Source organism: Mus pahari, chromosome 3 (assembly GCF_900095145.1).
Source record: "Mus pahari chromosome 3, PAHARI_EIJ_v1.1, whole genome shotgun sequence".
Taxonomy (NCBI): Eukaryota; Metazoa; Chordata; class Mammalia; order Rodentia; family Muridae; genus Mus; species Mus pahari.
In genome coordinates, this window is record NC_034592.1 from 78,934,267 (window position 1) to 78,946,443 (window position 12,177).

A 12,177-nucleotide genomic window follows, 5' to 3' on the forward strand; every position below is an offset into this window, starting at 1 on the left:
TCTGTCCTCCTTGGCATCACTGTCACCAACCATGACAACTTCTGTCCTGCCACAGGGCTTTTGCATGTGAAATGATGCCTCCCGGTCCACCCTTCCTTACCCTTCTTAGTGCTTACTGAATTAACAACTACCTCCCCCATTTAGCTTCCACACAAATCCATCCACTGATTTAGCATTTACTTACGACAGACCTACTATGCACTGGGAACTGACAATTCAACAGAGAATGTCAGAAGAAAATGAGGGTGAGCAGGGCATGAGAAGGCCTGTGGGAAGAGAGCTTCAGGCACCGGGCTAAGGAGTGAAAGGCCAAGGAAGCATCGTGTTGGGCATGGTCCAGGAACAGCTTGCTAGGAAGCCCCTGTGGCTGCCACAGAGTAAACAGGATGGAGAAGAACGTGAGCCAAGCAGAGAGGGGGAGGGCGGGTTGTAGTGAGACACACACGGGACCTTGGAGATCACGGAGGACTCAGTGCTGAGACAGGAAACTATTAGGAGGTGGAGGCAAAGTCCTGAGAACCCGATTAAGCGCCACAGGCCATGCTGTCTATGGGGTCAGTAAGTGACAGGAAGTAGGCGCAGGAGCAGGAAGAAGGACTGAGCCCCTGCAGAGGTGGCAGAGCTGCACAGAAGAGAAGCTACAGAGAGGCGGGGCCTTCCTTTGCCCCTGCCACACAGGAGTCACTCACAGACTTGGAATAAGGACAGAGCAAGGGAGACTGGCATGGACCTCCAGAGGCGCAGGGTGCTGAGCAGCCAAACCTAGTTCACCAAGACCTAGCTCGCACTCCACCCACTAGGTTAGTCCACCCACCGCTGTACCCAGAGCACTCAGCACATGGCCTGCACACAGCCAGGACTTCATCGATAAGTGATTTTAAGTAAATAAATACATAAATGATTTTTGCAACAGAGACAGGACTGATGACCTAAAAGGATGAGTTAATCTGCCATCATTTCAAAGTCAGCCAGTAAGAGCTGGTTGTCTGACATCAGAGCCCTGACTCCAGCGTCCTCTTGCGGCTCACCCATAACTCAGCACTGAGCTGACCCTGATCTGTAGCTATCCCCTCACAGCTGCTTCATCACTGCTCTCCGAGACCCTCACCAAGCCTCACTGTGCTAGCACCACCCAGCCAGAGTCTGACCATTCACGTCACAGCAGCTGGGGACCAGTGTCTCTGCCCTCCCACCAGTAAGGAGGGAATGTCCTCGGACAAAGGCCTGACCTCACTCTTGGTGACCCTGTGGCTGACTGTGACTGGGAGAGTTTAAAAGAAATGCCCCCATAGGCTCAGATTTTGAACGCTAGGTTCAATGGTGGTGCCATTTGGGGAGCTTAAGGGGAAAGTGCAGCCTTGCTGGAGTATGCTCTGGGGGTGAGGGAGACTCCATGGCCCTGCTTCTAGCTCTGCTCTGCCTGTGCCTTTGATTAAAGATATGATCTCTCAGCATTCTGTCTTGCTACCATGCCCATCCACCACTAATGGACTCTTACCTTCTAGAACAGCAGTTCTGAACCTGTGGGTCACAGCCCTGTGGGGGTTGAACAACCCTTTCACCGGGGTTGCATATCAGATATCTTACATATCAGATATTTATATTACAATTGTATATTTTGAGAGCTTTGGTAGCAAAATTACAGTTATGAGGTAGCAACAAAAATAATTTTATGGTTGGGGTCACCACAACATAAGGAACTGTATTAAGGAAGTATTAATTGCATTAGGAAGATTGAGAACTATAAGCCAAAAATAAACCCTTTCTTCCATAAGTTGCTTTAGGTCAGGGTATCTTATCACTGGAACAGAAAACTAATTAATACAGTAGTGGCAAACAGCAGGTGCTCAATAAATGCTTTCCTGTGTGGATAAATGCTGGCAGCAGCTCCTCACACCCCTAAGATTAAAGGACTTTGTGCTTCTTCTTCAAGAAGTCAGGCTCCTGATCCTTTCCTGGGCTCAGACAGCCCTCTACACTGCATCTGCTATGGTTACATGGGTTGACCATGCCAACCCAAAACTCTAAGACCCAAAACGCTTCCCAGTCTGGTGTGTTGATTATCAGTGTAACACCACATGTGGGACATGCACACCACAAGACTCTGTTTCATGCACAAAATTATTAAAACTATCATGTGATTTACTTGGAGGCCGCCTGCATGAGCAGCCTATGGAATTTCATGTTTAGATTTGGTTCCCTCCACAATAGGCACCATTCTATGTATATAGATATTCCAAAATCCTCAACAATCTACAGTCCAAAACACTCTGGCCCCAGCATTTCAGATAAAGGATGCAGGACCAGAATCCTGCTATTTTTCACCACTAGATTCCAACCCCCTCAGAAGGAGAAACTATCCTATTATTAGACTATAAAATGCTATCATATTAACAGTAGGCTTTCTAATAAATGTAATATGAAAGATAAATTAGCCAATTAGTGCTATTTAAGTTGTTCAAATATCTTTGCTATTATACTTGGATAAACTATCATAAAGAGTTGATAGAGAAGAAAGCAATTAAATATTTGTGGCAAAGACATTAAACTTCAATAGTTGTCTACTAAAGTCTTGTGGAAATGACACATGGGATCAGAGGGCAACTCCTGTGAATACATCCAAGCAGAATTTGCATTTGTCCGTCTGTCCTGGACTCTCCAAGTTCTCGTGGAGGCTGAGTCTCCCCACTAGCAGCCAGCAGACTGGACTGCAGGTCTGAGCCTAGATACTTGGGCACTTCAATCCAGAACCCCTGGAATAAGTAAGGTCAGAAACTCTCCAGCTGTGTCCAGACTGCGCCAGCCCAGGGGTGGCAGCCCGGGGTGGCGGCTGCTTTATGGAAAGAGTCAGGGGTAAGCATCTTGGGTGTAAGCAAGTCACTCTTTGTAATCGCTCAGCACTGCACAAGTTAGCATGTAAATTAAGTGGCAAAGCAAGGATTCAGTATGATTTTGTTTACAAAAACAGCCGGCCTGTGGGTTTGGCCCACTGGACTCTGAACGGCTCTAGGCCCATGTGCTAAGTCTGACGGATGACACTGCAGTGAGGCTGGAGTAATGGCAGCTGGGGATGCTCAGCCTAGGCCTAGTCCCAGGGTGTCTCCCCTTTAGGAATATTTGCATGATCATAACTTGGGACTTCAGTCTAAATATGAAGATTTGTTTATTTCTGTACATTTGTTACACATGCAAATTCAATGTACAGGATACCAGCACCCTTTCCATGCTCACTAACTTCAGTGGCGCACGCCTTTAATCCCAGCACTCGGGAGGCAGAGGCAGGTGGATTTCTGAGTTCGAGGCCAGCCTGGTCTACAAAGTGAGTTCCAGGACAGCCAGAGCTACACAGAGAAACCCTGTCTCAAAAAAAAATCAAAAAAAAAAAAAAAATTGAAATGTAAGGATGATTTGAGGAAGGTCAGCAAGGCATGAATGGCCGCTCCCTGGAGGACAGTAGGGCTGTGCCTCAGCACATGAGCTCAGTGTTGGTGAATGAATCCTCTTGGCCAGTCAGAGGCTACAAGGAATGTTCTGAAGAACTGTGCCAAGCCATCGGACCAGGTTCAAGGCCTTTGTCACTACTGGGGACTACAATGGTCATGATGATCGAGGTGTTAAGTGCTCCAAGGAGGTTGCCACTGCCATCTGAGGGGCCATCAGCTTGGCCAAGCTTTCTATCATCCCTGTGGGGAAAGGGTATTGGGGGAACAAGACTGTTCCATGACAGGTGACAGACCACTGTGGCTCTGTGTTGATGTGCCTCATCCCAGCCCCTAGAGGCACTGGCATTGTCTCTGCTCCTGTGCCCAAGAAGCTGTTGAGTATGGTTGGCATAGATGACTGCTACACTTCAGCCAGAGGCTGCACTGCCACCACCTTTGATGCCATCTCCAAAACCTACAGCTACCTGACCCCTGACCTCTAGAAAAAGGCTGTGTTCACCAAGTCTCCTTATCAGGAATTCACTGATCATCTTGTGAAAACCCACATGAGAGTCTCCCAGAGGACCCAGGCTCCAGCTATGGCTACCACATCAGGGTTTTTATGCAAGAAAAATAAAATTAATTAAGTCTGCTAAAAAGAAGAAGAGGCCGGGCAGTGGTGGTGCACACCTTTAATCCCAGCACTTGGGAGGCAGAGGCAGGCGGATTTCTGAGTTCGAGGCCAGCCTGGTCTACAAAATTAGTTCCAGGATAGCCAGGGCTACACAGAGAAACCCTGTCTTGAAAAAAAAAAAACAAAAACAAAAACAAAAAACAAAACAAAACAAAAAGAAAAGAAAAGGGAGAGGAGGAGGAGGAAGAGGAGGAAGAAGAGGAAGAGGAAGGGAGGAGGAAGGGGAGGAGGAGGGGGAACTACTGTGCTAAGCAGTGTGTGCAGCGCTCACACAGCTGTGGTTACTCTCAAGCTCATGTGTTTCTCTTAAATAACGGGCTTCATTATGTCACTCTCATGCATGTGTCCCAGGTACTTTGATCTTATATCTACCACCCCCATGACTGTGAGTTGTTGCATAAAGCCAAACCTGGAACTGTATACCTGTGGCATTCTTGACAGTGCTCAAAAGCTTCAGGCTTTGGAATGTTTCTGACTTACAAGTTAGGCACACTTAACCTGCAGTTAATTCTCAAACCTAGGCATGCATCACACAATGGTCTGAGAGACCTTTCTTTCCAATATTGGCCAAGCCACCAGCTACGGTTCACTAGATGGTATACCTACCTCTTCCAGTCCAGAACTTCAGAGAAAGGCAGGATATAAGAGTCTGCAATGACAACTGGGACACAGCCAGCCTGTAGGACATCGCTCAGCACTGCCTGGCCCAGCCGAGCTCCTCGAAGGACCGTACAAAAAGTAGCCTCCTGCAGCAACGCAAGAGAGGCTGAGGGTTAGCGAGCAGGCCGTGGATCCTTGAGCAGTATGCCATTCCCCAAGGATTAAAGCTACGCAGTGCCGAGGCATCTGGGATCGGCCAGCAGCCCTCACACCTGTGACAAGGGAAACACTCAGCTGCCTGCAGAGCTCCCCACCTTAGCTCTTCAGTGCAACCCCAGCACCACTGGGACTAGTGTTCTGCACATGTTCAGAGCCAGCATCAGTCTTCCTGTGGTCAGATGCCGACACAAGGTCCTGCAGACTGGCTTCCACTAGCGCTGATGAACTGTGCACACACGCATGGCCTGTGGTCTCAACTCTGCCAAGCCCCAACTTCAGCCCACCCTGCAATGGGGCAGGAAGGTCCAAAATCTCTGCCTTCCTTTGAGTCACCAAGGTCCTTGCAGTGTTTGCCTCTAGAAGGAATTCATTAAGGGCACCCAGCCTTGAGAAGGCATTAAAATGGTAAGTTCTATCTAGAAACAAGAAATCCAACAAAAGTAACTCTCAAAAAAAAAAAAAATAAATAATAATAATAAAAATCTCTTCTTCAGCCAGGCGGTGGCACACACCTTTAATCCAGCACTTGAGAGGCAGAGGTGGATGGATTTCTGAGTTCGAGGCCAGCCTGGTCTACAGAGTGAGTTCCAGGACAGCCAAGGTTTGTTTCAGAACAAACAACAACAAAACCACCACCACCACGAACCTCTTCCTCACCCATTCATCTTCTTCTCAATGTGGGGAATGCTGGGAACACGGAAACTGTACAGGGAAAGCAAAGGTGCCGTGGGCACCACACCCCAGAATGAGACCCTATTTCTCTTACTCCCAGGTCCCCCACTTTCTGTCTCTTCAGGAGGAAATGAAAGGATGAAGAAAGAAAATACAACTTCATCTTTAAAGTCAGGAGAAGAAGCCAAGCAAAGTGGCTCCTATCGGTAATATCAGAATTTGAGAAGATGAGGCAGGGGGATAGTGAGTTTAAAGCCAGCTACATGGGTTACATAGCGAAGCTGGGTTTGTTTTTATTTTTTTAGATATCCTGTTGCCCCTTCCCCCCAACACAAAGTAAATGTCATTTTAAAAAAGGAAATTCTATCTTAAAACTGATTACTGAGTCATGTGAATGTTCTTCTGGGGCTGGTAAGATGGTTCAGCCAGTGAAGACTCTCCTGCCCAGCCTGATGACCTCAGTGTGACCTAGACACCCACAGGGTGGGAGGAGCACAGAACTCAGCACAGCTGTCCTATGACCTCCACATGCTGCACTGTGGCGTGTGCATGCATACATGCAACACACATGAACATCACAGTTGTCCTCTGACCTCCACACGCTGCACTGTGGCGTGTGCATGCATACATGCAACACACATGAACATCACAGCTGTCCTCTGACCTCCACACGCTGCACTGTGGCATGTGTATGCATACATGCAACACACATGAACATCACAGCTGTCCTCTGACCTCCACATGCTGCACTGTGGCATGTGCATGCATACATGCAACATACATGAACATCACAGCTGTTCTCTGACCTCCACACGCTGCACTACGGTGTATGCATGTATACACTAAACAGTTTCATAAAATTTTTTGTTTAAAAATAAATAACATTATGGAAAGGGAAAGGTTGGGGAAAAAATGATGAGAAAATCTCCCAGCACCTCTGAATTTGATACAGAAGAGCAGCAGCTGAGGGTGAGACATGCACGGTGCCTGGGCTGCCGAGACGCCGTGGCCAGATGTGGACACACGCGGATCGCTCTTCCTGTCCGGACAAAGGTTACTATAAACATCGGCTGCATCTCCACCACTACCAGCCAGAAACTCCAGAGGGAGGCAGTACTTCCTGAGAGAGTATTTTAATAACTTCAGGGTGGGCCAGCTCTCTGGAGATTTTTTTAAAAATTAGCAAATACATAAATATATAAAAATTACCTCATCTCCTTGATAGTTCTTGAACCAACGTGTCTCGATTTTAATGGCTTAAGTGAGCAAGGCTGTGACTCTCCTTTCCTGGCACCATGCCCTAGAATGTCAAATATGCTGCCTACAAACAGTCCCCAAGAGAGCCCAGGGAAAGTCAGGCATCCCCTGTGGGCTGTCGTCATCTAGAGATGCAACTGGACGCCTTACAGAAGGTCACTTCTGTACCAGCCCATCAACATGGGATGAAGGCAAGAAACATGTGTGCTTCTGGCCTATACAGCTTCTCGGAATTCTAGAGGATTTGCATGTTTGAAGTGCAGTGAGTATCCAAAAGGATATCTAATCTTTACAGAGCAAGCAGCCCCACGCAACATCAACACATCGTCCACTCAGGCTCCCCAGGGTCCACCCCTCCAGTGAGGAGTTGTGTCTTCTCCCCTGGGGTGAAGCAGCTCCTGGGACCGGAGTCAGTTTCACTCCACCACGGCAGCAGCAGGTAGCGTACCCCCCCCCCCCCTTCCCCCCCCCCCGGGGGGGGGCCTGGCAAGCTCTGAGTGGCACTCACCTGCAGCACTTGGGGGTAATCGAAGACCTGGTGCTGGTGGCAGCGCTTTCGCACGGAGAGGACGCCCTCCGAGAGATTGGTGCATTTGTCTAGGACTAACACCGACTCTTTGTGTTTGTCCTGGAGGGCTTCTAGTTCCTCTCTATACTCAGGGTGGATGGCCATCTGAGAGGACAGGAGGAAGTAGCGCCGGGGACTAGAGGGGAGAAGAAAACGTCACTTGGGATCAGTCAATTGTTCAGGTCAGACAAAGTTTAACTTCCAACAACAGGTATTTGCTGGCTGGTCTCAACATATACCATTCATTTTCAAAATTATACCATGCCATACTACTGGATATTTAAAACATTACATACTATATAAGAACAAGGTATGGGTCACTCTCATTCTGAAATATGAAATCACAAAAAATTTTATTTATGCAAAAGCTCTCTTTTTTTTTTTTTTTCTTTTTGTCGTTTTGAGACCGTGTCTCTATGTGGTCCTGACTGGCCTAGAACTTCCTCTGTAAACCAGATGGTCGCAATCTCACAGATATCTGCAGAGGCCTCCTGAGTGCTAGGATTAAAGGTGTATGCAAGCATGCTCAGCATAAACAGTTCTCAATATGTGAAAAATGCTCATGGCATGCTAAACCTACAGCACATGCTATAACACAGGTATGTATACACAGAGAGAAAACAGGCTGATTACTTGGACAGAACAATTAAAAGTTATCCTTTATTAAACCTGAGTCTGGGATCTGAGGAGACATTGAAGGCTGGCTGTATTCTCCAAATGGGGAAAGGGAGTCCCCTTGATGGGAGGCAGTGTCACACAGCATGTCACACAACAGCAGCAACAGCACACCTATGTTGTGTAGGGACTCTGCAACAAGTTTTTATTCCCAAAGCCACATGGGCCAGAGAAGAAGCTAAAAACCAGACATGGAAAACAAGCAATAACAACAAAAACTATCCTTACCACCACATAGGACCTATCTCAACATTTAGGCAGGAAGGATGCAGAATAAAGAAAGACAACAAAGGTTCAGTGCTTTGCAGGTCTCCAAAGACACAAAAATGTGAGGGTGGGACACATGTTAAATGTCGCAGATACTCAGGAGGCTGAGGTAGGAGGTGACTGATCATGGGCCTTCAAGCTCATCAACAGATTAGTCTGTGTGTAGATTTATGATCCATGAATTATATAGAGTTACTTAGTGGGTAAGGGTGCTTGCTACCAAGCCCATTGACCTAGGCTGAATCCCTGGAATCCACATGGTAGGAAGAAAGAACTCTTATTAAATATCCTCTTATTGCCACATGTGCACTGTGGCACACCACACACACACACACACACACACACACAGAGAGAGAGAGAGAGAGAGAGAGAGAGAGAGAGAGAGAGAAGCACAAAGCAGTCAGTGATCTGATGGGTTCCATTGGATGAAGCACGTGACTAGGGTGCGCCTGAAGCACCTGACCTGCCTCTGGTCCTCTCTTTCTTCCAGCTGCTCTGGCTGCTATGGCAGCTTTGCTCCACCACACATTCACAGCACCATGGAGTCCTGCTTTAGCAGAGGTCCCAAAGTGAGTAGAACACGCATCGACTAAAGCCTCTGAAGCCACACGCTGCCCCTTCCCCAAAGCAAACAAGACTGGAGCATCAGGAAGGCTGCTATCAAAGGGATGCGGGGGACCGGACGGCTTCCCTAGGTTAGACACCTACAGTTCAGAGCAGCGGACACGGGGAGGGGCTCTGAAGGCCAGGAGCTCACCACTAATGAGAAACTGCACAGGAAGCAGGTTCTGAGAAATCAGACACCCCTGGAAGCAGAGCAGTGCCACATACACCCTGCTCTAACTGGTACATGTGAGGGAAAACTCAAGAGCTGTGTGTTTTGCACACAGGCTAACAAAGCCCACACAGTCCTTCCTGTGAATGTGTCTTTCCTAACTGCAGAGAACCTTTGACACATACCCACAGCAAAGGAACACTCACCGCAACTGAGGTTACCCTCTCTGAGCACAAATCATTGGATTCAAAGTTCACATTGGTGAGGGAAAGCATTCAGAACGGAGAATCAAAATGGTTAGACACAGAGGATCGTGGGCGCCAGAAGGGAGCTGTGACTATGGAAGGCCAGGCCAGAATGGCCCTGCAGTTGTGGATGGAACTGGAGCCAAGTGTGATAGTACTCACCACACTGGTAATCCCAGCACAAAGGAGCTGAGGCAGAAGGGTGGCATGTTCAAGGCCAGCCTGAACTACATAGTAAGAACCTTCTCTCAAAATTCTGTAAACCTAGGGCTGGAGGGTAGAGGGGCTCAGGCAGTGAAGTGCCCATCACACAAGGATTGGGGCCTGGATTAATCCCCAGCATCACTAGTGGTGACGGCACAGGCTTGTGTGTGCTCCCAGAGCTGTAGATGTGAAGACGGGAGGATCTCTGCAGCTGAGCCAGCCAGCCTAGCATAATTAATTACTCCAGGTTACTCAAGAAGGAGGACACCATTCCTGAGGATGACACCCAAGGTCATCTCTGGCACACGTGCACATGTATGCATGCAAGCTCACACCCACACAAACACATACACAGGCACAGTGCTATACAGATTCAGAAATAAACAGCTGTTAATATGTGGTTCTCAAAGGAGGACAGGATTTCACTGTTGCTCTGCTTGGAAGGTGAAGGCCCACTAGAGCTCTGCTCACTGTACCCCACAACCCTGCCCAGTACAGATGTGCAGATGTGAGCAGGACTCTAAACAGGTTCCCCTGCCTGTACGCTGCCTCTCTCCAATCCATTGGGACTGTGCCCACTTTAGTTTTAACTCTGCAAAAATTTCAGGTAGATTTGTTTTTCTTCTGAGGATTAAAGTTAGCTGTGGCTCTCATGTTTCCTCTTAGCACCACTGATCTAAGTAAAAGCCAAATCGTGCTGAGAACTCAGTGTCTCCCTCAAAAACAAGGGTTGTAAAGTCCTGATTTAGTTCTTCTTAGAAGGAAAATGACAAGAATTCCAGCTAGTTCCACACGGCTGTGAGAAGCAGCTATCAATAGCATCAAGTCTCATTTTTTTCCCATTGAAAAAGCTTTAAAATAAAAACAAAACCAGCGTTGCTCTGCTGGACAGCCCCTAGGAGACGTGGGAATTCCCTGAGAAACACCTCTCACAGAGGGAGGACCCCGGCATGCTGCCGCCAGGGCCCCTCACTGCCTTCCCCAGGGAAGAGGACCATGAAGCCAGACTGTCTTCACTTTTAGTCTTTGGGGGATGAAGATGAGTGGCCTTTATAAAAGCAGCTGTAGGGTGCAGCTCTGTGGTAGCCAGCGAGGTGAGCCCCTGACTTTCTGGGGCTACCGTGAAGACGGCAGAGTCTCTCGCGGGTTACTGGACCACAGAATTTTAAAACTAATTGCAACCTCAAGTGATCTTAAATTCCATGTAGTCATACATAAAAATCAAAAAGATCAAATTACTAGAAAATGAAATGACAGTGAAAATCTCTAAAATTGATCATCTTAAAGTGGTCTCCGGCATTTCAGTGCTTGCCCACTGCTGGGCTTCAGTGTTTTCATCCCTAGGTTGAATGTGGAGTGGTGATGGAGTCCTGAGCCAACGAGACACCAGCTGGATGAAGACACAGGGTGCATCACAGTGAGCTAAGGAAAGGACACCCAGCAGACTCTTCCTCACAGGCTCACGGCTGGGCCCAGTGTTTCTCAAGTTTCTCAGCCTGAGGATGTTTGGGGCCATACCTCTCTGTGGTGGTGGGATCCTGTGCAGAGGGGTTAGCATGGCAGGCCTGCCGCCATCCTGTGAGAGTTCTGTTGGGCTGGCCTCCTGACTGGTGACTGGGAACTTGGACTGGGGATGGCTCCCATCACCCACAGAACTGGTAGGAGAGGTTCACTATGCCCAAAACATACAAACGAGACTGTGCCAGGCAGGCCAGCTTATCCCATGCTGTATTAACATGCCAAATTGAAGATCCCGGGTACATGACAAAAACTTGCTCTTTCTACAGGAACCAAGTGACCCACACAGACCACCCATCCGGAATGTAACCTGATCCAGCCTTGGAACACGGTGCTGAAGTACGGCAGTTTTCCTAGCCTCTGAAGTCTCTATGAGAATTGTTTGTGAAGAGTTGGGGATTTTAGTACATGCCTGTAATCCTAGCACTTGGAAGGCGGAGTTGGGAGACTTGCCACAAGTTCAAGGCCAGACTGGTTTATAAAGAGAATTCCAGGCCAGCCTGAACTATAGAATAAAAGCCTCTCTTAAAAGAATTATCTGTAAAGTGTGCATAGAGGCCCACACCTATAACCCTAGCAGGTAAAAAAGAAAGATTATAAATTGAAGGCCAGCCTGGACTTCATAGTGAAACTCTCTCAAAAAAGCAAGGGCTACGAATGTGTGGGTCTGTGGCAGAACTTGTCTAGCGTACAAAAGGCCTTGGGTTCAATCCCAAACCCTTTGGGGGAAAAACAGGCAAAGAATTTCTTTGATATTTTCATTTTGATAATAAAAATAGTATATGAATAATTTTATTTTGTTCATATTTAATGATGGATATTAATTTAAAAACATTAATACCTGCTAAGGTTTAAATACTCCTAACAAAATTTACGCTGACAATTTTATGTTTTGTTTTTTGTGTTTTTTGTTTTTTGTTTTTGTTGACAGGGTTTCTCTGTATATCCCTGGATGTCCTAAAACTTACTCTAGAACAGGCTGACCACTAACTCACAGATCTGCCTGCCTCTGCCTCTGCCTCTGCCTCTGCCTCTGCGCCTCTGCCTCTGCGCCTCTGCCT

General features: G+C 47.6%; 1 protein-coding gene across 2 annotated transcripts in view; it reads right to left on the minus strand.

Annotated features, from left to right (window-relative positions):
- Ext2 (exostosin glycosyltransferase 2) overlaps positions 1 to 12,177 on the minus strand; it is a 126,888-nt gene that overhangs the window by 93,012 nt on the left and 21,699 nt on the right. For both annotated transcript variants that reach the window (XM_021192542.1, XM_029536400.1), the window contains exons 5-6: positions 7,373 to 7,568; positions 4,723 to 4,862 (exon numbers count right to left, since the gene is read on the minus strand). In XM_021192542.1, coding sequence (XP_021048201.1) covers positions 4,723 to 4,862; positions 7,373 to 7,568 — 336 coding nt within the window. The remainder of the gene's footprint in view (positions 1 to 4,722; positions 4,863 to 7,372; positions 7,569 to 12,177) is intronic.